Source organism: Syngnathus typhle, linkage group LG13, assembly GCF_033458585.1.
Source record: "Syngnathus typhle isolate RoL2023-S1 ecotype Sweden linkage group LG13, RoL_Styp_1.0, whole genome shotgun sequence".
NCBI lineage: Eukaryota > Metazoa > Chordata > Actinopteri > Syngnathiformes > Syngnathidae > Syngnathus > Syngnathus typhle.
Genome location: NC_083750.1, coordinates 527176 through 554175, shown reverse-complemented (window position 1 = coordinate 554175; position 27000 = coordinate 527176). Strand labels below are relative to the sequence as shown.

The window sequence follows — 27000 nt, the reverse complement described above, 5'->3', positions numbered from 1 at the left end:
CATATGTAAATAGAGGCTTGCATTGAGAAAGACAGAATTCCTGGCACAAAAACAAAATCAATGACAGATGTTTGCAGTCGGACACAGCAAGACAACAAAAGTGAGTACACCCCCTTGCATTATTGCAAATGTGCTTTTCCATCTTTTCGTGTGATAGTGGAGAAATTACATTTGCTACAAAGTGCACAGACAGCTTGTATTACAACACACAGCCATTAATGTCTAAATCACCTCTAACAAAAGTGAGTACACGGATAACTATATCTTTATACACTGAAGAAATTATACTTTGCTCCAGTTAAGTAGTCAAAGGTAGCTAAATCATCACATTGAAACCAATGTCCTACATCAAAAGAGGAACAATTCGGGCCTAACTGGTAAGATGTGGGAAAACAATAACATTTTGAGAGAATCATAACAATTACACAAAAGTGAATTAAATTGCTTTTTGACTCACTTGATTATGTAAGGTGAAATCTAAACTTCAAGTGCACAAATTAATCTCGTGTTTATGTATATATACATATATACAGTCAAACCTCGGTTTTCGAACGTCCCGGTTCTCGAACAAATCGGAATTCGAACAAAAAATCTGAGATTGTCACCAAACTACGGCCCGCGGGCCGGATACGGCCCACGGGACCGTTTAATCCGGCCCGCCAACCCTGAACAAATTGTATTATTAAACTTATTTTTTTGATCATTTTGCCTGCAATGACTGCGTTTCCCCAGTAGATGGGGAAGCGCTCGCCTGCGCATTTACTACCAGAAGCCGTGTTAGAAAGCTCGGTGCACACTCACAAGTGCGTGTACGGACATGGGGCACTGGCGCTCTATTTGTATCAGTCCCGAATTTAGAGCGTGGGCTGTGACGACAGCATTCTTGTGATTCGCGCGCAGAGCTTTCAGATACAGTTTTGCGCTAAAGCCACCCACAAACCTTCCCCTGGAATCCTTCCATTAAAATGAGTCGCCCAAGGAAAAGCAAGGTGGACACAGTGGCGAGCGTTTAAAAGAGAGTGGCCAATTTGGCTCGACGTACGCGACGTGACGTTCAGCCACATGAACGTCAACATCAACCCGTCACAGATCGAGGTAAACGGACCAACACCTCGGATCTCGCCTAAGAATTGCCCCAACAAATTTTACTCCAGACTATGACGCAAGGGTCACACCCAACACCTGCCGCTGACCATCGACGGTGCTGTGGTGGAGAGAGTGAGCAGCGCCAAGTTCCTGGGGGTGCACATCAGTGAGGATCTCTCCTGGTCCACCAACACCGCATCACTGACAAAGAAAGCCCAGCGCCGCCTGTACTTCCTGCGGAAACTCAGGCGAGCGAGCGCCCCTCCGGCCGTCATGACTACATTTTACCGCAGCACCATTGAGAGCGTCCTCTTCAGCTGTATTGCTGTTTGGGGTGGCGGCTGCACTGACTACAACTTGAAGGCCCTGCAGCGCATAGTGAACACGGCTGGTAAGATTATTGGTGCTTCGCTCCCCTCCTTGAAGGACATTTACACCTCCCATCTCACCCGCAAGGCGACCACGATTGTGAGTGATGTGAGTCACCCCGCTCACTCTTTGTTCGAGCTTCTGCCCTCTGGGAAGAGGTACAGAAGCCTGCGCTCCCGCACCACCAGACTCTCAAACAGCTTCATACTCCAGGCAGTCAGGATCCTGAACTTGCTTCCCCGTTCTGCGTAGCGTCCTGTACTTTTACTGTCTGTATGCACACTGGCTTTTACTCGTTGTGTTATCTATTTATTTATTATTTATTGTTACTCTTATTTATTGTTTGTGCCTTCTTGTTTTTTATATTGCGTTGTTTACTTGTGTGTCTATCGTGTAATATGTCTTGTCACCGTGGGATAGGGAAAACGTAATTTCGATGTCTTTGTGTGTCTCGGCATGTGAAGATGTTGACAATAAAGCAGACTTTGACTTGACACTAGCAAACTTTAACAAAAAAGACAGCGGTGTCTACAAGCCTACTGGAACTTACAAAAGGAGCATAAGGAAGGAACACAAGAACTTTAAGAGACTGCTCATATACGTCAGAGAGTTTCTGCTCTGACAACTGAGCTGAACTTTTATCTGTTAAGATTGTGCATGGCACAACAGAAAATTAATGTTCCATGGTTTTTTTTCTATGAAGAACCCAGAGAGAGTTATTTAGTTATTATTTATTTCCTGTTTTTTCTGTGAAGAACTCAGAGAGGGTTATTTAGTTATTATTTATTTCATTAATAGTGTTATTTGTTTCCTGACTTTTTTTCTGTAAAGAACCTGGAAAGGGTTATTAAATAACCGTTATTTGGTTATGTGTGGCTTTCTGGAAAACAATAAAAATTTTAAGCTCCCCTACGATCGTCACACTTTTTCTGTTACAAACTGACACCGGCCCCCCATCAGAGAAGGGAAAGGTTATGTGGCCCTCACAGGAAAAAGTTTGGGGACCCTTGGTCTAAAGGTTCTTTTTTTTATTATTCAGATATCAAGAATTGCATTCCACCAGCTATTGCTCATGCAAAATTCACTTCAAGCTTGATGGGTTGGTATGAGAAAGACTAATTAGGATAACGTGACGCCGCGCTACTCATACAAAGACAGGGATGCAATAGCACAGTGTGTCAATTGATCATGGGTCTCTGTACCAATCTGTGAGCGTAAGTCTGTCCGATTTTCTTACGATCCTGTCCTATTATGTAATGAGTATACAGGACTGTGTTAGAAAATTAGAATATTTTGATAAAAAGTTCTTTATTTTTTGTAATGCAACTTAAAAAACAAAAGTGTCATACATTCTGGAGTCATTACAAATCAACTGAAATATTGCAAGCCTTTTATTATTTTAATATTGCTGATTATGGCATACATCTTAAGAAAACTCAAATATCCTATCTCAAGATATTAGAATCTTTCCTCAGACCAAGTAAAAAAAAAAGATTTATAACAGCAAAACAAAATCAAACATTTGAAAATGTCCATTAATGCACTCCGTATTTGGTTAGTAATCTTTTTGCACGGATTACTGCAACCTATGCGACGTGGCATGGAGGCGATGATCAGCCTGTGACATTGCTGAGGTGTTATGGATGACCAGGATGCTTCAATAGCGGCCTTTAGCTCATTTGCATTGTTGGGTCTGGTGTCTTTCAGCTTCTTCTTCACAATACCCCACAAATTCTCTATGGCGTTCAGGTCAGGGGAATTGGCAGGCCAATCGAGGACAGTAATGCCATGGTCAGTACACCATTTACTGGTGGTTTTGGGACTGTGGGCAGGTTCCAGATCATGCTGGAAAATAAAATCATCTCCATAGAGCTTTTCAGCAGACGGAAGCATGTAGTGCTCTAAAATCTGCTGTCAGGTCTAAATACCATCAGTCATTTAACCACACGCTGGAAGGAAGAAGAGAAAAGAACCAGAACAGGTTTACTCGCGAGGAGATCGATAGAGAGAGGAAACTCAGTTACAATCTCCATCAATTCTGAGTTCTCCCTCCACGTGCTCCTCTATTTAATGTTTTGGTTGCCCTGGTTACAGAGGCGTTGCTACACTAAAGGGAGGGGAGATTGTGTCTGTAGCAACGCTGATTAGCAAAAGAATGTGGTGTGGTGTGAATTAGCACTTCATTGTCGGCCCGTGGCCCCCGCAGAGTTTGTCCAACTGTTCTTCTCCAGTTGTTGGCCGAGTCGTCTGCGAGTGAGATCAGATAACTTCAATTGCCGCTTTCCTGTGGAACAATGCAACTAGACCTTTGCTAGACTTTATCTACTTAGTAAATTAACACGCAATAACAATGAGTGACTTGTCCTAAACACTTGAACAAACATTGAGAAAATATGGGATAACTTGTACGCAATTACTTCAAACTGTGTTTAACACTTAACAAAGAAAACCAGTTCTGATCAACAACAATCTATGAACGAAACCTACAGTTAACTAAAAGGAATGAAGTTTCTTTCAACCAAATAAGAACATTTCGCCTATGCAAATAAGCTCTGCTCATTGTTAGTGAAGGCCTCTTACAGGAACAAAAACACACAGATAACACAAGGACAGGAAGGATACATATGGCTGACAGGGATCAAAAGACATCCCTGTCACTAAAGAGAAAGAACCTAGATAAAAGGAAAGCCATAAACTCGTAAAGGACAAGGCTTTACTTAAATTATTCCAACATCTGCATTTACTTTGGACTTGATGAAACACAGTGGACCAACACCAGCAGCTGACATGGCTCCCCAAACCATCGCTGACCAAGGCCGGCTCTACGCAGGGGCAAGAGGGGGCAACGCCCCCTCAAACAGATGTCCTGCCCCCTCGAATCAAACTTTTAGAAGTGAAAAATCCGCTGATAGAAACGCACGTTAATCAGCCCCCTCTCTTCTCTCATGTCGGTGCAGTGTGTGTCCTCACACAGCCTTCTGTCAAGACTCCCCGCCCCTCCGTAAACATCCAATCACTGTGAGTATGCAAATGAGGCAAGACGCAGCCAGAGAGTGTCAGGTTACAGCAGTGCTTCTCAAATAGTGGGGCCCCTATACCTGGGGGGGCGCGTGTGACCCTGGGAAACAGGCTTTTTTTTTGGTAGTACTAGAATAAAGTGTAATTGCGCATCTACTACAGTAGGGGGCAGTGGCGCTCTCATTTTACTTCTGTCACGTTTGCGACAGTGCAACATTTTACGACTTACAAGACAACAGGTTTGCCTTGGTTAGCAGTGTTGAGTCAACAGAAAGCTCCGACTGCGTCCCGTCTATAGCCTCCGTTATTCAACATAACCACCAACATGAAAAAGTTTTTAACAGGGATGAAAAGAAAAGCGGAGAGAAACAAAGATAATGAAACAAAAGAAAGTCAGCCGAAAGCTAAGACAAGGAAATACGACGAAGCGTATTTAGCGCTTGGCTTCACTGTGAGTACAGTTGGAGAATATTATTTATTAGGGGTGTAACGATACATCGATACACATCGATTAATCGATATAATGCCCTACGATTTATTGGTATCGATGCTAAAGGTAAACATCGATTTATATCGCCGTGTTTGACCTCGGACATTAGACGCGACTTTATTTTGAAATCCAGTTCATTGTTGCTTGCTTCCTCTTTCCGGCGTTGTTGTGTTGTGAGCAGAGCACGCGCGTGAAAGGGGAGGGGACAACTAGTCCGCGGCTCCTGGGCTGGTGCTATGGCTAGTGTCCAAAAAGACGAGGAAATTTGCTCCCCTTTAGGCTTCAAGTCATTCGTTTGGAAGCACTTTGGATTCCAAAGAAAAGATGGCTCAACGGCCAAGACACGTGCAGTTTGTAAATCCTGCCATGCGGTGATCAAATATTCAGGGAGCACAAATCTCGCCGCACATTTAAAGAAAAAACACGACATCAAAGTTCAGTGTTAAAGTAAGCAATTTGTATACTACAATACTCTTGTAATTTCCTAAATAAAGAGTTTGCAGTGCCTTGTTGATTTTGCGTATGAATTGTTATAAATCAGGATATTGTTATACATTTTTTACTAAAAAAAAAAAAAAAAAAAAATCGATCGTAGAGCACTATATCGCGATATATCGTGTATGAATCGCAGCAGGCTTTAAGATATCGGCAAATATCGTATCGTAGTTCTTTATATCGATATTATATCGTATCGTGACAAAACCCGCGATTTACACCCCTATTATTTATTGATTTGATTTAATTTTGCAATGGTGCAATTAGTTGGTCAAACATGTTTACAGTTTAAACAAGGATTTTTTTTTTTTAATTTCAGGCATTGGTGCACTTAAAATCTTTTCTGTTGCAGACTTAAAACACGATTTGATAAAGTTATTCTTTGTAAGTTTGACCATATGTCTGTCTTTTCTTTATTTAATGTTAAGGATAAAATGTTATGCAGAGATGGATAGTCACGGTGGGGAGTGGGGGGCGCGAATAGTTTTCTTCTTGCTAGGGGGGGGGCGTAACAGAAAATAATTGAGAAGCACTGGGTTACAGTCAGCGTGGTAGGAGTTGGAAGAAGCAGTAAAAACTCCACCAAACTCGTCGTAATGACCCGTGATATAACTAATGATTAACGACAACTCAAATAATAGTTAATATAACATTCATATTATATGTATGAGAGATTGCCACCTTATTGTGGTCAGGGGATTTGCGTGCCTCAGTGACCCTAAGAGCAATACCAGCAGAAGCTTTAATCTTCAGGTGGGACACCCAAGCTGGACAGGTCTTAGTGTAGAGGCCTGACAGCAATCCACTTCTCCAGGTTGAGATCTGGACACACAGCTAACAACTGCCGTGAAGAAAACACCAACGGTGTTAAAAATGTGTAAAAAAAAAGAACATGCCCCCTTCACATTTCTGACTGCCCCCTCTTACGTGCATTCCTAGAACCGGCCTTGTCGCTGACTGTGGGAACTTCACACTGGATTTCAAGCAACTTGGATTTTGCTCCTCTCCAGGCTCTGGCGCCTTGACTTCCAAATTAAATACAAAACTTGCTTTCGTCTGAAAAGAGGACTTTGGACCACTCTGGAACTGTCCAGTGCTTCTTTTCCATAGCCCAAGTCAGACGCTTCTTCTGTTGTCTTGAGTTCAGAAGTGGCTTGACCATGGGAATAAGGCTATTGTTGGCCATTTCCCGGACACGTCTGTGAACAGTGGCTTTTGATACCTGGACTCCAGCTTCAGTCCATTGTCTTTGAAGCTCCCCCAAATTCTGTGAACAGCTTGCTCTTTGAGAAATTTCTTTTTGTGTCTTACCTTCCTGATGGAGGGTGTCAATGATGGTCCTCTGGACAGCAGTCAGATCAGCAGTCTTCCCCATACTTGTGATTTAGTTTAGTAAACCAAGCTGAGTGTTTTTCAAGGCTCAGGAAACCCGTGCAGGTGTTTCGAGTTAATTAGACGATTCAAGTGATTAGTTGAATACTAGGGGTGTAAATCGCGGGTTTTGTCACGATACGATATAATATCGATACAAAGAACTACGATACAATATTTGCCGATATCTTAAAGCCTGCTGCGATTCATTCACGATATATCGCGATATAGTGCTCTACGATCGATTTTTTTTTTTTTTTTAATAAAAAATATAGAACAATATCCTGATTTATAACAATTCATACGCAAAATCAACAAGGTACTGCAAACTCTTTATTTAGGAAATTACAAGAGTATTGCAGTATACAAAGTGCTTATTTTAACACTGAACTTTGATGTCGTGTTTTTTCTTTAAATGTGCGGCAAGATTCGTGCTCCCTGAATATTTTATTACCGCATGGCAGGATTTACAAACTGCACGTGTCTTGTCGGTTGAGCCATCTTTTCTTTGGAATTCAAAGTGCTTCCAAACGAATGACTTGAAGCCTAAATGGGAGCAAATTTCCTCGTCTTTTTGGACACTAGCCATAGCACCAGCCCAGGAGCAGCGTACTAGTTGTCGACTCCCCTTTCACGTGCCTGCTCTGCTCACAACACAACAACGCCGGGCGCACTGCTCCCGGAAAGAGGAAGCAAGCAACAATGAACTGGATTTCAAAATAAAGTCGCGTCTAATGTCCGAGGTCAAACACGGCGATATAAATCGATGTTTACGTTTAGCATCGATGCCAATAAATCGTTACACTCCTATAATGAATACCCTACGAGTATACTTTTTCATGATATTCTAATATTTTGAGATAGGATATTTGAGTTTTCTTAAACTGTATGCCATAATCAGCCATTTTAAAATTATTAAAGGCTTGCAATATTTCAGTTGATTTGTAATGAATTTAGAATGTATGACAGTTTTGGTTTTTAAATTGCATTAAAGAAAATAAAGACCTTTATCACAATATTCTAATTTTCTGAGACAGTCCTGTATACAACTGCAGCTCACCACCGAACGCGCAACGGTAGCGCGTCGCCGACCGTGCAACTGCACCGCGCTGGTCCCATTATTGTGACAGAGCCGCCACTGAAATGTAGAAAATAATTTTACAAAATATACAGCAAGTAAATACGATTGAGCGCTTGATGCGCTGCGCAAATTGCTACTTTTTGGCCTCTTCCGCGTTCCGTTCTCCAAGAGTGTCCCAAGCAGAAGGTGCGTTTCTTTTGGCAAATAAAAAAAGAACAACAAAAAGGCGAAAACTACAGCAAGTTTCAATCACTGGGTGAGTTCGGGAATGCTGTGTCTATGGATAAACTATAATTTAAACTTTCTAACTTACGTCCAATTTATCTGCTACTGACGCTGCTGCACCGAAAGCCTTTCTTTAGTCTGCAAGAACTCGATTCATACATATGTACCGCGGAGAAACGCGTTATGTGTTTTTACACGTTTTTGCTAATATGTGGACACTTGCAATGTAACCGTTCTTAAATCTACGTGGAGGTGCAGAAGGCTGTGTCCTCCCTCATGGCTGATTCGGCTGAAGTATTCTATGTCGGAGTGGATGTGGGCACTGCCAGTGTGAGGGCTGCTCTCGTGACCAGAGACGGTCATTTGAAGACCTCTGCTCAGGAGCCCATTACCATCTGGGAACCTCACAGTGACCATTATGTACAGTCTTCTTCTGAGATTTGGGAGAAATGCTGCTCCGTTGTCAAGGTAGGAGCGAGGATTGCAATACGAGGATGACTAATAAAGAGGTGCGAAATAGACTAGATCAATTGTATGAAGAGTGGGATTCAATAATAGTGTTAATTCACGACGCAAAGAGGAACACGAGCAAGTATGCCGAAATGAAATTAAAAACAAATTGTGAAATAAATATAAAATAGTTAATTATAGGTTGAAATCACCCAAAATATTGAAATAAATACCTTTTAGATCAATAATGAAAAATATAAATAGCGAAATAAAGTCAAATTAAATAAATACTGAAATAAATTAATCATAATATTTTGATACTCTTGGTCATTCATCCAACTGACAATTTTGTCTGTTTTGGTCAGAAAGTGACACTGGGTGTGAACAAGAAACAGGTGAGAGGGGTCGGTTTTGATGCTACCTGCTCCCTTGTGGTGTTGGACCAAAGCTTCCAGCCTGTAGCAGTTAATCAGGATGGTAACGTTATTTCACCCCATCATGCGTCGAATGTCATGTCATCATCCATCCTAATATGGCAAGACAACAATAACAACCGCAGTGAGTGTCTTTCCTCGTCATCTAGGAGACAATCTGAGAAATGTGGTGATGTGGATGGACCATCGTGCTGCTGAGCAAGCTGCTCGTATCACAAGCGCAGGCCACAGCGTCCTAAGTAGGGTTGGAGGTGTCATGTCACCTGAGATGCAACCACCTAAATTACTCTGGCTCAAAGAGGTGAGCAGAAGTGCAATGATTTAGTTGAGTATTTTTTGTGAAATTCTCTTTTCTCCCACACGTGAGCATTTGTTCTTGATGCGCAGATTTCTTCATGCTTGTAATCGCACACTTGTGTTGTGCCTTTTAACAATATTTGTCTTCCCACTTCTGCAGAACCTTTGGGAAAATTGCTGGAACAAAGCTGCTCACTTTTTTGACCTGTCAGACTTTCTTTCATGGAAGGCCACTGGCTCATTGACCAGGTTTGTATATACACAGATATAATTATGATGGAATTGATTCATGTAATAAGCCTTTACTAATCCTGTGCTGGGGAAATTCTACTTTTATGGAAAAGCTGCAGATGCTCTTTCTACTTTCTTTTTGGTTTAACAGATCCCTTTGTACTCTGGTATGTAAATGGACATATTGTCCCCCTGAGGGTTGGGATGTGAGTTTTTGGACTTCAATAGGATTGGAGGATCTGACTCAAAACAACTTTTCCAAAATAGGTACATTAAAAAAAGTATAATATCAACAATAAAACTGTCCAGTTTTTTGTATTTATTTGAAGTTACCGTTTTTTTCCTTGTATAATGCGCAAAATTTAACTAATTTATTGTCCTAAAATCTGGGGTGCGCATTATACATGGGTACAATTTTTTTTTAAATTATTTTCTTTTTACATTTTTTTTTTTTTTTTAAGAAAGTCGTGGTACAACAAAACCAACAACAGGACTGACCGACAAAGACGTGGAACAAAAAGACAGGGTGACATTACCAAAGACAGGAACAGAAAGCAAACAGACATCATGACAGTAACACATGCAATGATCCGACGGTGAGCGAGGGGCAGACAGGACTTAAATACAAAACACGTTACATCGATTGAGGTGACACAGGAAGAGAGGGGCGACGCGAACAGAAACTATGGCAACCTAGACACATAGCAAAACTGGGGACGAGACGTGACAAATGTCCCTCGAAATGAAACTTGAAATCACCAAGTTTTGGTTTCCAAGGGTGTTTTTATTCCTCTTCAACGTCTCTCCCATACAGAGCCGCCTTTTTCACGTCCGCACGCCTCTTTCCCGTGCGCGCACGGAGCGCGGTGGTGCGTTTATGGGCAGTCGGAGAAATCAACGCCAACAAAAAAAATTACATCCAGCCTAGTTAAGACCATACCAAAGACTATAAAAATGGGACCCATTGCCTCCCTGCGTGTGTGACGATCATTGGGACTTAAAAAAAAAAAAAATTTCATAAAAAAAAATTCATAAAAATTGGGTGCGTATTATACATGGGTACAGGCTTTTTTCCAGCATCAGCATGCCATTTTTAGGGTGCGTATTATACATGGGGGCGCACTATACACGGAAAAAAACGGTAAATACAAAACACGTTACATTGATTGAGGTGACACAGGAAGGGAGGGGCGACACCAACAGAAACTATGGCAACCTAGACACATAGCAAAACTGGGGACGAGACATGACAAATCTCCCTCGAAATCAAACTTGAAATCACCTTTCTTCTTGTTTGTTGTCAATCGCGCATCACATTCAGCCATCCTGCCCAACACACTTAGTCAGTAAAATTCATAATTGACGACACATCGTTTGATGCGATGGTGCAATCCTTGATGGTGTGTTATTGTCAAATATTGTTTGTTTTTTAATCTCCATCGCGGACCGGACGTCATACGGAGGCAGTATGACTGCGCATGCGCACTATGGATCCGATGCGCAGAACGGATGCACAAGACACGTCAGCTATATAAAGAGGGAGAGTTGTTTTCTTCCTATTAGTTTCAATTCACAGTTTAATTAGCAGTTTCAATCAGCAAATAACAAAATGCGTATTACAGGTAATATTTTATTTCACAACACTTTGCCTTGTTCCTTTCGTCTCTGCTGTTCACTTCAAACACGCTCCATACGACCGCAATGCTCTCGTATCAGACGCTTGCTCGATCACCTGTTCGCTTGCTGTCACAATGTACCCTACACAAATCCGAAACATTTGTTGCGGCTCTGAGTCATGACGAGGGGAAAGTTTTGGTTTCTAAGGGTGTTTTTATTCCTCTTCAACGTCTCTCCCATACAGAGCCGCCTTTTTCACATCCGCACGCCTTTTTCACATGTGCGCACTGATCGCGGTGGTGCCTTTACGGGCAGTCGGAGAAATCAACGCCATCAAAAGAAATTACATCCAGCTTAGTTAAGACCATACCAAAGACTATAAAAATGGGACCCATTGCCTCCCTGCGCGTGTGACGATCATTGGGACTTAAAAAAAGAAAAAAATGTAAAAATATTTTTAAAAAATCTTTTAAAAAAATTGGGTGCGTAATATACATGGGTACAGGCTTTTTTCCAGCATCAACATGCCATTTTTAGGGTGCGTATTATACACGGGGGCGCATTATACATGGAAAAAAACGGTAGTTTGATTTCTAGTTAAATAATTGATTGTTTGTCTTCCAGGCAGCATGACGTGTTCTCCCGGTAGTTCTCTTGGGGATGGGCTGACTCAGGGTGCAGCAGCAGATTTGGGTCTAGATCCAGGAACTGCTGTGGGGGCTTCGCTTCTTGACGCTCATGCTGGTGGCCTTGGTATCTCATGCTGAACACATTTATTTCTTCTTGTTGTTTTTCTACAACTGTAGACCAAAACAATAACGCGACACCTAACAATTTCGTGACATATGGATCGTTGTTCTATGATGAGTCACTGGCTTTGTTTCTCCAGGTATGATTGGAGCAGACGTAAAAGGCTTTCGACTGCCATGTGAGAACCAGCCGATCACCACGCGCATGGCCATGATCTGCGGGACATCATCATGTCACATGGCGGTGAGTCCGTGTTACTCCGTTGATGTCGTTTCTTTTAAACCTTTCATTTTTATGTTTATTTTTGACATTTTTTACTTTCACCAGATCAGTGAGCAGCCGCTGTTTGTGCCAGGAGTGTGGGGTCCCTACTTGTCTGCCATGGTACCGGATTTGTGGCTTAACGAGGGAGGACAGAGTGTTGCGGGACGTCTGGTCAGTCTATTCTGCTGTGTCGCTCCTTGAATGTCCTTGAATTAGTCATTCATTGAGCCCAGCAGATAAATTCCACTGCAATGTATCCTGTCCGACAAAATCCGATAGTAGATAAGGTTAAACACTATTTTACTCATAATTGGATGTTAGCTAGGTGATTTTATTTATTTTTTTAAACAGAAAATCATGCATCCAATGTTTGCATTTCTTATTGTCATCATGTGACGTTCTCCTGACACAAACTTTCTCCTCCAGATTGACCACATGGTGAACGGTCATGTCGCTTACACGCAGCTCCAGGAAAAGGTGCGCCAGAGGTTAGTCGATGATTTGAGGATTTGGCTCTTCAAAAATATCTGAAACACGTTAGCCAACACATGGTAATATGATAATGAAGCAAGACGAAAGCAACTTCTACCATAATCCCAAATGAATTTTTGGGATATTTTTCTTTTTCTCAGTTGTTATACCTCAGGTGGGGGCATCTACAGCTACCTGAACAGCCACCTACATCTAATGGCTTCATCGTGTTCAGCCGTTGATTTGCTAGGCTCGAGTCTTCACGTGTGGCCAGACTTTCATGGGAACAGGTCACCATTGGCTGACCCCACTCTAAGGGGCATGGTGAGTCCAAATTATTTTGGGCCTTACTCGTGCAATGCACACAAGCCATTGCAAAGCCAGAAAGAATTGGAATTCAGTCTGATTTTCATCACCTAGCAACTAGCAGTTTGGAACAGATTGTGTTCAACCTTAGAGGCTCCACAACTGTTTAATTGTGTGTAATGGAGTGATGACCCTTTTACAGGTGGTGGGATTGTCTCTTTCTCAAACTCTGGATGATTTGGCTTTACTCTACTTGGTGACCATACAAGCTCTGGCGGTCAGTCCACTGCTTTTTTTGTTTGTTTCACATGACCGACGCTGAGACCTTCGCGTACCATTTGACGAGTAACGATTTTTTTATTGTATTTCCTTGTTTTCGCACTGTATCCTTTTCTATTTTCAGCTTGGTACTCTGCATATACTGGAGGCCATGAAAGAAGCTGGCCATGACATTAAGACCATTTTTTTATGTGGAGGATTGAGCAAGAACAGCTTGTTTGTGCAGACTCATGCCAACGCAACAGGTACAAAGTGCAAACAAGAGACCATGACATGGTTTTGTATTTGGAAACAGCAACTATTTGTATCACAAAATAAACGTGCACAGCACTCTAAAAGTATTGAGACGGTTCCTTCAGTTTTGCTCTCGTCCTCATAGTCAGTTTAAAAATTGAAACTGAGCAACGCTGTGTGTTGTTCCAATAATCAATATAGCAAGATAAAACAAAATAGAACTTGCTGAAATGACAAACTGGAAAAATTGTAACAAAATGTGGTGTCGTCAGAGTTTATCAGATCCAGGTCGCTTGTCTCATATTTGTCTTTAGATGTGTAATCTAAATGTTTTCAGTCCACAGCAAATATGGACTTGAGCATGATTTCCTGCTAAATTTTCATGGTACTAAATACTGTTATTTAAATAATTTGGTCACTTTAAGGGTTGCCTGTGGTGTTGCCTGAACAGACCGAGGCTGTATTGGTAGGAACAGCAATTCTTGGAGCGTGTGCATCCCATGACCATGGCACTATACAGGTGGAACGAACGCACGCACGCACGCACGCACGCACGCACGCACGCACGCACGCACGCACGCACGCACGCACTCACGCACTCACGCACTCACGCACTCACGCACTCACGCACTCACTCACTCACTCACTCACTCACTCACTCACTCACTCACTCACTCACTCACTCACTCACTCACTCTCTGAAGCGCTGATTCGTCACTTCATTAACACTACACAAAACACAAATATTATAGCACATCAGGGACGTGGGGTCAGAGGAGGCAAGGGAGCCAGCCCGCCCCTTTTAATTTCAATAATTTTGAATAATTTTTAACCAAACGTCAGGGCCTCCCCAGTCGTGAACCTCACCGCACGTCACTGTAGCACATTGCATTATTTCACTTTTTACCCCCACAGAAGAAAGTCAGATTTCTGTGTGTTTATGACCCAAGATGCTGACTACCGTTTTATCCGCCCTAAAAGGCGCACCTAAAAACCTAATTTTTTATCTAAGGTCAACAGTGCGCCTTATAGTCCGGTGCGCCTTATATATGGATCAAGTGATGAATTTGTTGATCCATACTGGTTGTACACAGTGCTCTGCCAAAATGTTTTAGTACGTTTTAGTACGACTAGTAAATTACAAGGTCGCATCGCCTCCCAGCATTACGGTAACTGTAGTCAGGGGGCGTCTCCGAATAGCTGTTGTACCCGCGAGGCTATTTCATTTCAAAATAGGCTGCTCCGTTAATGTTTCGAGTAAATCTACGGATCGATATGGAAGGGAAACATAGGTAAGTAGTACCAATGCGTTAGATCGAACTTTAGTCAGTTCTGATCATTTTATAGGAGCTCGTTTGAGAGACGCGATTGTTTACACTTTGCTGAGGCTCATGGGTTTTTGCGGATGGCTAATGCTATAACGATAGCTGCTATACGCGCGAGGCTATTTCATGTCAAAATAGGCTGCTCTGTTAATGTTTCGAGTAAATCTACGGATCGATATGGAAGGGAAACATAGGTAAGTAGTACCAATGCGTTAGATCGAACTTTAGTCAGTTCTGATCATTTTATAGGAGCTCGTTTGAGAGACGCGATTGTTTACACTTTGCTGAGGCTCATGGGAGATTGCGAGCTGAGGGTCATGGGTTTTTGCGGATGGCTAATGCTATAACGATAGCTGCTATACGCGCGAGGCTATTTCATGTCAAAATAGGCTGCTCTGTTCATGTTTCGAGTAAATCTACGGATCGATATGGAAGGGAAACATAGGTAAGTAGTACCAATGCATTAGATTGAACTTTAGTCAGTTCCAATCATTTTATAGGAGATCGTTTGAGAAACGCGATTGTTTACAGAGGGCTCGTTGGTTATTGGCTAGTGGGTGCATACCGTAACCCTAGTCAACCTCAGTTTGTTGCAGTAAAGCTTCTATTTTATGCGCCTTATAGGCCGGTGCGCCTTATATATGGACAAAGTTTTAAAATGGGCCGTTCATTGAAGGTGCGCCTTATACCCCGGTGCGCCTAATAGGGCGGAAAATACGGTAATCTTTTTGCCTGGTCAAATTATCATCCCTGTGATCTTCCAGCAACAGATCTCATACCACCAGAGAATGATGAGCCTTTAAGCCAGATACACTAAAAATAAGACATTATTATTTGGACTAGGCTGCACCTGTCAAGCCCCTCTACCAAAGGCGAGTGCAGCAAACAGTTGTTTCTTCTGATCCGCCCGCCGGATTGTGCAGCTTTAGACTGCAGGGGTGCCCGTGCTCTGCATAAGTCACGAGAGAGGCTTAAGCACTGTAGCCCGATTCTTTCTCCAACTGGATCATGTTTGGGCCTGAAAGTGCATACAATGATTTGTTGTTCATTATTACTTTAGGAGGCGATGGTGAAAATGGCTAAAGTGGGAAAAGTTGTTGAGCCTGATCACAGCCTTCAGAGGTAAGGTGGAACTTGGACATCATGATTTTCTTCCTTATTAGTCAGTTAAGTGATTCAACAAATATAAAATAATTGCAACCATCAAACATGGAATAAATATCATCTCTTTTGCAGATTTTACCAAAGAAAGTACCAAGTGTTCCGGTGCCTTGTTGCCCACCAGAGGGAGTACCAAGCCCTCATGAACACTTTTGGGACAACTCTATAAGTAAAAGTAAAAAAAAGTACATATGGAAATGTACTTAACCTGGATATAAAGAAATCTGCAAACAAATGAACTTTCCTCTTGAATGAATAATTGAGAAGAAATTTCAGTTCTGAAGGCTCCTTTTGTCCCAAGCAAAGTGACAGATGGTGGGAAGGAGGGAAAAAATTGTAAAATCAATTCACTCAAATCAATCTCGTTATGAAAGATTTAATCACAAAACGTGTGTGGCTTTTTCTTAAATGAACACGTTTGACATTGCTATCGTGTCAGCTTTTAATTATATTGCGCTGTTAAAGCAAATTAATAAATGGAACAATATTAATTTGCTTTGAAAATACCTGAGTAATAAAATAAAATGGATGGATGGATGAATGATGATCACAATTACCGTTTTTTTTCATGTATAATGCGCAAAATGTAACTAATTTATTGTCCTAAAATCTGGGGTGCACATTATACATGGGTACCAAAAAAATATATATTTTTTTTTTATTTTAATTTTTTTAAATCCGGATATGATACGGAGGCCGCCATTACAGATGCGCTTTCTTCTCTGCTGTTCACTTCAAACACGCTCCATACGAACACAATGCTCTCGTATCAGACGCTTGCTCGATCACCTGCTCGTTTGCTGTCACAATGTACCCTACACAAATCCGAAACATTTCTTTGCTATTGAGGTTGCTAGCGCATGCGCAGTGATACTGACCGGCAGAATAACATCCGGTTGTTCCCAAAGATGATCTTTTTTCTGAAATAATTTTACGTTCACGGACTTAAGTAGGAGTCAAAATTTGGGTGCGTATTATACATGGACATGGGGGCGCATTATACATGGAAAAAAACGGTATATTGTTGCATTTTGGTAAAGTGAATGAGTGTTCCGTCTGTACGACTGGTCTTTGAATGCACCCCGCTTCAATGGCAGAACGCGGATGAATTTAAATACATCAAATGAGAATAATCCTTTGTAAAAATTAAAATTGACTGACGCAAACGTGAGTTCTTCATGTTTTTATTGAAAACAACATAGTGCTGACGCCGTACGACATGGGTTTTTCGCTTTCCAAATAAGGGGTCGTCACTAATTATTTGTGTTTAGATATATGTCTGAGCTCTAATGGTGTAATTAATGATTAAAACTTTAAAGTATCTGTTTATTGTATTCGTTTATATGTTTAATAAAGACAAAGCCATCACAAAACTGTTGTAATTATTTAGATTTTGATCTAAATTAGCCTTGAATAAAGACTAAGCAGTCACATGAATTAACAGAAAAAATGGACAGCCGGACTCGGACTCATGGTCAAGAGGCCGGACTCAGACTCGGACTAGGTGCAAAAATCCAACCGAGTCCACAGCCCTGATACATGGGTACCATTTTAAAAAATTTTTTTTTAATTTATTTATTTATTTTTTTTTTTTAAGAAAATCTTGGTACAACAATTTTTGAAGAAAATCTTGTCACGGATGGAATGTGGAAAGGAGCAGGGCGACCAAGTGCAGCTTGGACCAGGGTTCATTGGAGGAACTCAAAACACAGACTTGGTAAACTAACATAACTCTCTAACAAAACCAACAACAGGACTGACCGACAAAGACGTGGAACAAAAAGACAGGGTGACATTACCAAAAACAGGAACAGAAACCTGTGTTATTGTCAAATGTTGTTTGTTTTTTAATCTCCATCGCGGACTGGACGTCATACAGAGGCAGTATCACTGCGCAGGCGCACTATGGATCCGATGCGAATAGTCCTCTTCTCTTCTTGACTGACAATGAATGTGATAGTTTAATACAATCAGCAAATAACAAAATGCGTATTACAGGTAATATTTTATTTCACAACACTTTGCCTTGTTCCTTTCGCCTCTGCTGTTCACTTCAAACACGCGCCATACGAACACAATGCTCTCGTATCAGACGCTTGCTCAATCACCTGCTCGTTTGCTGTCACAATGTACCCTACACAAATCCGAAACATTTGTTGCGGCTCCAAGTCACGACGAGGGGCAAGTTTTGGTTTCAAGGGTGTTTTTATTCCTCTTCAACTTCTCTCCCATACAGAGCCGCCTTTTTCACATGTCCGCACGCCTTTTTCACATGTCCGCACTTTTCATTTTAACCTAACTGATCGCGGTGGTGCCTTTATGGGCAGTCGGAGAAATCAACGCCAACAAAAAAAATACATCCAGCCTAGTTAAGAAATCGCCAGAAAGATCACCACGACAATTGTGAATAATAAATAAATATTATATATATTATATATATATTATTATTATAATAATAAATAATTGTGATAAATAACTGGAATATTGTTAGGGTTTGCAGAATATCTTCATCGTATGATTATGTTGGAATGTAACCTGTAATAATTTACCTAACTTGTCCTGTCTTAACAAAAGTAGTAGACCAAAGTGCTAAGATCTTTTCAGCTGATTGACTAGCTGCAGAGGAAGCAATCAAAGTTGCTTTGTTTACAGAACGTCGTAAAAGGCCCCCTGCTGTGCTTTGATCAGCAGGGAAGCGGCTTCACCCCATCTTGTGTTCCCACACCCCCACTTTCAACCCCACTCTGTTTCTCTCAATAAATATGCACCTGATGAGGCCTGAGTCAGACCTCCATTCGACCATCGCTGTAAGCACAGCTATGAATAGACTCTCCACTTGCAGGTGTCTAAAATGACTTGCTTGTATTCTGTGTGGTTTTTGCAAAATAAGTTAGAGTGAGCACCACCCTAACATTTTGGTGCCGTGACCCGGATCCCTCATACCCGCCATCTGGCTGACGGAGGAGGACATGCTGCATTGTCGACAAGCCAGCGTCCTTTAGGAGGACCTGGAAAAGACTGTCCTGGGAAGAGAATTTCTTCGCTGGGCCAGCATCTTAGGTCTGCCTTCGTCTGACGGAGGTGGATTGACGGGATCCGGCAGTGCAACGAACCAGGGGTCAGGTAAGTTAAAGATTGTGTGGTGAAACGCGTAAAAGGTGCACGGGAGATAGCTTGGGTTCATGTCCCAGGGGAAGAAACAGGCTAAGAAAAGCAGAGCTTCTTTTTCGTTCATCGAAGAAGTGCGTAGATTCTTCTTTGTCTGTTTTTCCAAGCTGAGGGATCTGGCTTGGGTTAGAGTCCCAGTGGAAGGAACGTGCTAAGAAACACGGAGCTTCTTTTTTGTTAATCAAAGAAGAGTGTAGATTTTTCTTTGTACGTTTTTCCGGCCAAAGAACAGCTTGGGTTCAAGTCCCAGTGGAAGGAACGGGCTAAGAAAAAACAGCTTATTTTTCTTAATTGAAGAAGGGCGTAGATTCTTTTTTTTTGTTTGTTTTTCCACGCTGTTTGCATGAAATTTGTGTGGTTGAGTGTGCGACTGGTAGGATAAATTGACTAAATAGCAGTTCTAGCATTGATCCACGGCAATAACACAGGCTTTTAATTTGTTGGAAGGTCGATTTAAACCTGCATTGAGGATCCTCAATGAAAGAAGAAATTTTGAAAAACAAAATTGTATAAACCTGAAAAAGAAATACCAAATTAAGATGGAAAATAAGAACGGTAAATCTCTAGCTCTTGAAGAAGATGAGAAGTTCATGGCGAGTAAATGTCTTAATTGTATGCAATACATGCCGAAGTGGAAGAAAAAGTATGGAGTAGAAGGGAAGTTGAAGTGTGGAAGATAGTGGTTGATGTTTTGGAGGAGAGTGTAGATAGGACGACAAAGGGACTGAAAAAGAAAAGGAAAGAGAGAGTTGAATTGTGCTAGAATGTGGTTGAAAGCTTCACAAGAGAGAAGAAAACAAATTCAAGAGACAAAAAATGGAAAAATAAAAAGTGATGAGACCACCATTCAATTAAGATTTGGAAAAGAATTCTGGGTGCACAGTGGCATCCCATTCGATGATGCAGCTGAGAGTTCTTATTCAAGATTCAAGAGTTTTTATTCGCCATGTTTGAGCGTGCCAAACAAGGAATTTGACTTCGGTAAAAACACACCCTCTGTTCAACATTTAGGTGACTAACAACATTCAGGACATGTGAATAATGGCAAAAACAGTGTAGACAAATTCAAAAAGGTGTGAAGAGCAGGATGTTATTGCACAGTAATGTCTCTGAGACTCTATGAGTGGTGTGAGTTCATCAGAGCAACAGCCTGGGGGAAGAAGCTGTGTCTGCTGGTTTTGGCGTACCGAGCTCTATAACGCCGTCCGGAGGGGAGTAGTTCAAACAGACTGCAACCTGGGTGAGAAGGGTCTGTAGAGATGTTCCTTGCCCGATTCCTGGTCCTGGACAGGTACAAGTCTTGGATAGATGGGAGGTTGATTCCAATGATCTTTTCTGCACTTCTGATTATCCGTTGTACTCTGTGCTTGTCTTGTTTGGAGGCCGATCCAAACCAGACAGTGATGGAGGTGCAGAGGACAGACTGGATGATGGCAGTGTAGAAGGTCTTCAGAAGCTCTCGCGGCAGGTTGAACTTCTTGAGCTGTCTCAGGAAGTACAGCCTCTGCTGGGCCTTCTTCCGAACAGAGTCTATGTGGCCGGTCCATTTCAGGTCCCAAGAGATTGTGGTTCCCAGGAACTTGAAGGTGTCTGTGGAGAGAATAGTATTACTGCGGATAGTGAGGGGTAAAAGTGGTGAAGGGTCTCGCCTGAAATCCACTGTCATGTCAAGTCAAGTCAAGTTTATTTGTATAGCCCTAAATCACAAGCAGTCTCAAAGGGCTTCACATAGACAGAAATTGACAATTATTCTCAAAGCATCCCCTGATCTTAAGCTCCCAAAAGGGCAAGGAAAAACTTAAAAACCCCTACTGGGGGAAAATAAGAAACCTTGAGAAGGGACCACAGATGGAAGGATCCCCCTTTCAGGATCACCAGGTTGGAATGGATGCAGAGAGGGCACAAATGATACAACATGAACATCAATGAAATAAAAAGTGGATGTCCATGTCAGAGCAGAGGGCTGCCGAAGGAGCCCTCAATTGTCCTGGCAGTGTCTACGAGGAGGTTGAGCTGCAGTTCCCCCATCCTGAATTAACCCACGAGAATCCAGATAGCCGCTGTCAGCATGGGTGCCACCTAACCACCTCCCCGGCCGGGGAGGGAGGGAGTGGAGAGGGAGAGAAAACAAACTCCAGCCGAATCGGCCACTACAGGTTAGTTAAAGGCCATGTCATAGAAATGTGTCTTTAGACGTGTCTTAAATGTTTCTACTGAGGTAGCAGTTCTAATATCCATTGGTAGGGCATTCCAAAGCTCTGGAGCCCGAATAGAAAATGCTCTAGAGCCTGCAGACATTTTCTTGGCCCTCGGTGCCACTAAAAGGGTAGCGTTTTGCGAACGAAGGTTACGAGACGGAACATAAGGAACAACTAGGTCGACGAGATATGAAGGCGCTAAGCCATGCAGTGATTTATAGGTTAATAGAAGAACCTTGAAATCACATCTTAAATGGACCGGGAGCCAATGTAAGTTGGCTAGTATTGGAGTAATGTGATCAAATTTTCTTGCCCGAGAGAGCAGCCTTGCAGCAGCATTTTGTACTAACTGTAGACTTTTGATGCGGGACTTAGGAAGACCCGATAATAGTACATTACAGTAGTCCAGGCGCGACGTGACGAACGCATGAATAATAGTTTCTGCATCACCGGTCGAGAGGATCGGACGAATCTTTGCAATATTACGACGGTGAAAAAACGCAATTCTGGTTATATTCTTAATGTGCTTTTGAAAGGAGAGAGTTTGGTCAAATATTACCCCGAGATTAGTTACAGTATCGCTTTGAGTGATAGTACGGTTATCTATAGTTATAGCGGTTTCCTTGAATAAGTGTTGATAACGAGTTGGCCCAATTATCAACATCTCAGTTTTATCTGGGTTAAGACAAAGGAAGTTGAAAGACATCCATTGCTTGATCTCCGCAAGGCACGCCTCAAGATTACAACAATCCCGCGGATCTGTCATCGATAACGGCATATATAATTGGGTGTCATCCGCATAGCATTGAAATCTAATATTATATTTACGTATTATGTCGCCAAGCGGAATCATATAAATATTAAAAAGAATTGGTCCGAGAACCGATCCCTGTGGGACACCACACGTAACATTATAGAGCTCCGAGGACGCATTGCCATGGACCACTCGGTGCGTCCTGTTTGATAGATAGGAATGGAACCAGCCTAGTGCTGACCCTGAAATACCAACACAACTTTTAAGACGCCCTAATAAAATATCTAAGTCTACAGTGTCGAAGGCAGCACTAAGATCGAGTAGTAACAGTACAGACGAAGTGTTTGAATCCATAGCTATCAGGAGATCGTTAGTCACTTTAGCAAGTGCTGTCTCAGTGGAATGATTAGCTCTAAAACCAGACTGAAAAGTGTCATATCGATTATTGGCGACCATGTAATCAATAAGCTGCTGCGCTACTACTTTTTCAAGAAGTTTTGCTATGAATGGGAGGTTTGAAACTCGCCTATAATTACTGAGACAGTCCGGGTCAAGATTTGGTCGCTTAAGTAACGGTTTAATGATAGCGGTTTTAAAGGCTGTTGGCACTATCCCAGAGGAGACAGACAGATTGATTATATCCATCTCCACGGTCTTGAGCGGGTTCAGCTCCAGATGGTTTTGACTGCACCAGTGGACCAGCCGCTCCACCTCCTGTCTGTAAGCAGTCTCATCACCGTCCTGGATCAGTCCGATGAGAGTGGTGTCATCTGCATACTTCAGGAGCTTCACAGGAGAGTCACCTGAGGAGAAATCATTGGTGTAGAGAGAGAAGAGCAGTGGGGAGAGGACGCACCCCTGAGGGGCTCCAGTGTTGGTAGTCCGGGTGTCAGATGTGATGCCCCCCAGCCTCACACGCTGTCTCCTGTTGGTCAGGAAGCTGGTGATCCACTGACAGGTGGAGGCAGGCACCGCAAGCTGGATGAGCTTCTGTTGGAGGATGTCAGGGGCGATGGTGTTGAACGCCAAGCTGAAGTCCACAAACAGGATCCTGGTGTACGTTCCTGGGGTGTCCAGGTGGTGCAGGATGTAGTGCAGTCCCATGTTGACCGCATCATCCACTGACCTGTTTGCCCGGTAGGCAAACTGGAGGGGGTCAGGCAGGGGGCCCGTGACCTCCTTCAGGTGGTTCAGCACTAACCTCTCGAACGATTTCATGACCACAGATGTCAGTGCGACGGGTCTGTAGTCATTCAAACCTGTGATGGCGGGATTCTTGGCCACTGGAACGATGGTGGAGCTCTTGAAACACGAGGGCACCTCACACAGCTCCAGAGAACGGTTGAAGATCCGTGCAAAAGTGGGCGCCAGCTGCTCAGCGCAGACTTTCAAGCAGGAAGGTGACACGCCGTCTGGGCCCGGTGCCTTCCTGGTCTTTTGTCTCCGGAACATCTGGCGCACTTCCTCCTCGCGGACCTGGAGTGCGGGCGCGGTCTCTGCAAGAGAGTGAGTGGGTGACAACGAGGATAGAGGTGTGAACAGAGCAGTTGTTTGGAGAGGTGAGTATGTAGATTGTGCTGCAGGAGGTCCTGTTGTGTGGGAGGACCGATCAAACCTGCAGTAGAACTTGTTTAGCTGGTTAGCCAGCCTTGGGCTCTCTACAGGACAGGGGGTTCGTTTCTTGTAGCCCGTGATGCTCTGCAGACCTTTCCACACCGTTGAGGGATCAGGATTGGCAGAGAGGTGTCTCTTCAGGTTCTCCCCGTAACACCTCCTGGCTTTCCTGACCTCTCGGTTCAGTGTGTTTCTGGTCTGCCTGAACAGCTCACGGTCGCCGCTCCTGTAGGCCTCCTCCTTGACTTTGCGCAGCCTCCTGAGGTTCGGTGTAAACCAAGGTTTGTCGTTGTTGTACGTGCAGAAGGTCTTAGTCTGCACACACAGATCCTCACAAAAACTGATGTATGATGTGACAGTGTCAGTGAGTTCATGCAAGTCTGAAGTTGCAGCTTCGAAAGCTCCCCAATCGGTGCAGTCAAAGCAGGCTTGGAGGTCCTGCCTTGACTCCACTGTCCACTTCCTCACAGTCCTCACCACAGGCTTAGAAGTTTTTAGTTTCTGCCTGTAGGCCGGAATCAGATGGACTAGACAGTGGTCCGAGAGTCCTAAAGCTGCACGAGCCGCAGAGTGGTATGCATCCTTGATCACGGTGTAGCAGTGGTCCAGAGTCTGTGCCCCTCTGGTGGGACACGTTACGTGCTGTCTGTATCTGGGGAGTTTGTGTGCGAGGTTCGACCTGTTAAGATCACCCAGAATAATGATTAGTGAGTTTGGTAGAAGGTTCTCCATGTCTGTCACCTGGTCAGCAAGCATCTGCGTGGCTTCACTCGCACGTGTGTGTGGTGGGATGTAAACAGCCGCCATGACGATCGAGAAGAACTCCCGTGGTGAATAGAACGGCCGGCAGTTTATGAAAAGCGTTTCTAGGAGAGGGCTGCAAAACTCTTTCAACACCGTGACATCAGTACACCAACGTTCATTAATGTAGAAACAGAGACCACCGCCCTTTGATTTTCCGGAGAGCTCCGCGCTGCGATCTGCTCGCATTAGCCTGAACCCGGCTAGCTCCACGGCGTGGTGGGGGGTTCGTTCGCTAAGCCACGTTTCCACAAAGCACAGCGCGGCAGATCTGCTGAAGTCCGTGTTCCTTGAAGTGAGGAGCAGCAGTTTATCCATCTTGTTCGCCAGGGAGCGGACATTCGCCAGATGAATTGACGGTAGGGCAGAACGGAACCCTTTCTGCCTCAGCCTTACGAGTGCTCCGGCTCGCTTTCCGCGCCGCCGTCGTCGCGCTAGCTTGTACAGCACCGCCGCTCCGGCTAGAATCTCCGACAAACAGTCTGAATCGGAGAGAACAGGAGAGAAAATACCAGAAGAAGTCTCTCCGATGTTTAACAGAGCTTCTCTGGTAAAAGTGATCCGGGATGGACAGCAGAGGACACAGAAAACACAAAATAAGACAAATAAACAGAGAGCAACTCACAGTGGCTGCCATCCGCGGCGCCATCATATGACGTCAGCAGCAACATCTTAAAAATGCGCTCCTCACTGTTTCACTTTGGCAACTGGGTGAGGAAACACTTGGTGGAAGCAGACACTGCTTGTGTTGTGACGATTGAGAAAGGCATATGTTCTGATGTATTTCATCTAGATGCTGATAATGATCTAAATGAAGATGCAACAATCTTCTTCCGAAGTTCCCAAAGGGGCAGCGGAAGAGTTTCTGCGGGGGTCACGGGCCAACAATAAAGTGCTAATTCACACCACACTACATTCCTTAGCTAATCAGCGTTGCTACAAACACAATCTTCCCTCCCTTTAGTGCACCTGATGAGGCCTGAGTCAGACCTCCATTCGACCATCGCTGTAAGCACAGCTATGAATGGACTCTCCACTTGCAGGTGTCTAAAATGACTTGCTTGTCTCCTGTGTGGTTCTTGCAAAATAAGTTAGAGTGAGCACCACCCTAACAAACATCACTCAAATATTGGTGATCCCGTTGAGAGTCTCACATATTTCTGCGCTATCGAGTTTGCTACTGCATGCGCAGTGATACTGACCGGCAGAATAACATGCGGTTGTTCCCAAAGATGATCTTTTTTCTGAAATAATTTTACGTTTACGAATTTAAGTAAGAGTCAAAATTTGGGTGCGTATTATACATGGGTACAGGCTTTTTTCCAGCATCGACATGCCATTTTTAGGGTGGGTATTATACATGGGGGCGCATTATACATGGAAAAAAACGGTATACAGTCAAACCTCGGTTTTCGACCACAATCCCTTCCAGAAGGCGGTTCGAGAAGCAAATCGGTCAAATTCCGAATCTGGTTTTCCCATTAGTAATAATAGAAAAAAAATTAATCTGTTACATGACTAAAAACCGGCGGCTCGGTGGGGCACTTGGGTAGCACGTCCGCCTCACAGTTAGGAGGGTGCGGGTTCGATTCCACCTCCGGCCCTCCCTGTGTGGAGTTTGCATGTTCTCCCCGGGCTCGTGTGGGTTTTCTCCGGGCACTCCGGTTTCCTCCCACATCCTAAAAACATGCTTGGTAGGCCGATTGAACACTCCAAATTGTCCCTAGGTGTGAGTGCGAGTGTAAATGGTTGTTTGTCTCTGTGTGCCCTGCGATTGGCTGGCAACCGGTTCAGGGTGTCCCCCGCCTACTGCCCGATGACGGCTGGGATAGGCTCCAGCACGCCCGCGACCCCAGTGGGGACTAAGCGGTACAGAAAATGGATGGATGGATGACTAAAAACCCCGCCTCTTTTAAGCATTTTTTCATTTGCGCATTTTTGTCCGATCGCGCAACTGCAGAGACTCCGCCGAACGCGCAACCGTATAGCGCGTCGCCGACCGCGTAACTGCACCGCGCTGGTTGCATTATTGTGACAGAGTCGTCGCTGAAATTTAGAAAATATCTTTCAAGTCCTTATGTACCGTGTTTTCCATGCATAATGCGCAAAATTTAACTAATTTATTGTCCTAAAATCTGGGGTGCGCATTATGCATGGGTACAACAATTTTTGAAGAAAACCTCCCTCAAAATAAAACTTGAAATCACACCTTTCTTCTTGTTTGTTGTCAATCGCGAATCACATTCAGCCATCCTGCCCAACACACTTAGTCAGTAAAATTCATAATTGACGACACATCGTTTGATGCGATGGTGCAATCCTTGATGGTGTGTTATTGTGAAATATTGTTTGTTTTTTAATCTCCATCGCAGACCGGATATCATACGGAGGCCGCCATGACAGTATGCGCAGAACAGACTACAGGCTTTTTTCCAGCATCGACATGCCATTTGTAGGGTGCGTATTATGCACGGGGGCGCATTATGCATGGAAAAACACGATATTTCCATA

At 43.4% G+C, this 27000-nt stretch overlaps 1 protein-coding gene across 5 annotated transcripts; it reads left to right on the top strand.

Annotated features, from left to right (window-relative positions):
• The first annotated feature begins 13 nt into the window (after positions 1-13).
• fggy (FGGY carbohydrate kinase domain containing) lies at positions 14-16932 on the top strand. Of its 5 annotated transcripts, none has more exons than XM_061294741.1 (16): positions 14-100; positions 8388-8603; positions 8951-9062; positions 9169-9320; positions 9477-9565; positions 9699-9814; positions 11789-11917; positions 12054-12157; positions 12242-12349; positions 12605-12666; positions 12811-12973; positions 13158-13232; positions 13359-13479; positions 13894-13988; positions 15854-15915; positions 16030-16932. In XM_061294741.1, the coding sequence occupies exons 1-16, from the start codon at positions 68-70 to the stop codon at positions 16121-16123; spliced, it is 1731 nt and encodes a 576-aa protein (XP_061150725.1). In that variant the 5' UTR covers positions 14-67; the 3' UTR covers positions 16124-16932. The 5 variants fall into 5 exon arrangements, with proteins under 5 accessions (XP_061150725.1, XP_061150726.1, XP_061150727.1 ...); XM_061294742.1 differs by lacking the exon at positions 14-100 and adding an exon at positions 7796-8166 and having other exon boundaries at positions 8394-8603; XM_061294743.1 differs by lacking the exon at positions 14-100 and adding an exon at positions 7796-8166.
• The last annotated feature ends 10068 nt before the right edge of the window (positions 16933-27000 follow it).

Coding starts and splice junctions, on each gene's coding strand:
- fggy (XM_061294741.1), top strand. CDS start 68: ATGTTTGCAGTCGGACACAGCAAGACAACAAAA. Junction 13,233..13,358: donor TGACCATACAAGCTCTGGCG/GTCAGTCCACTG, acceptor TTCTATTTTCAG/CTTGGTACTCTGCATATACT. Junction 15,916..16,029: donor CCTGATCACAGCCTTCAGAG/GTAAGGTGGAAC, acceptor TCTCTTTTGCAG/ATTTTACCAAAGAAAGTACC.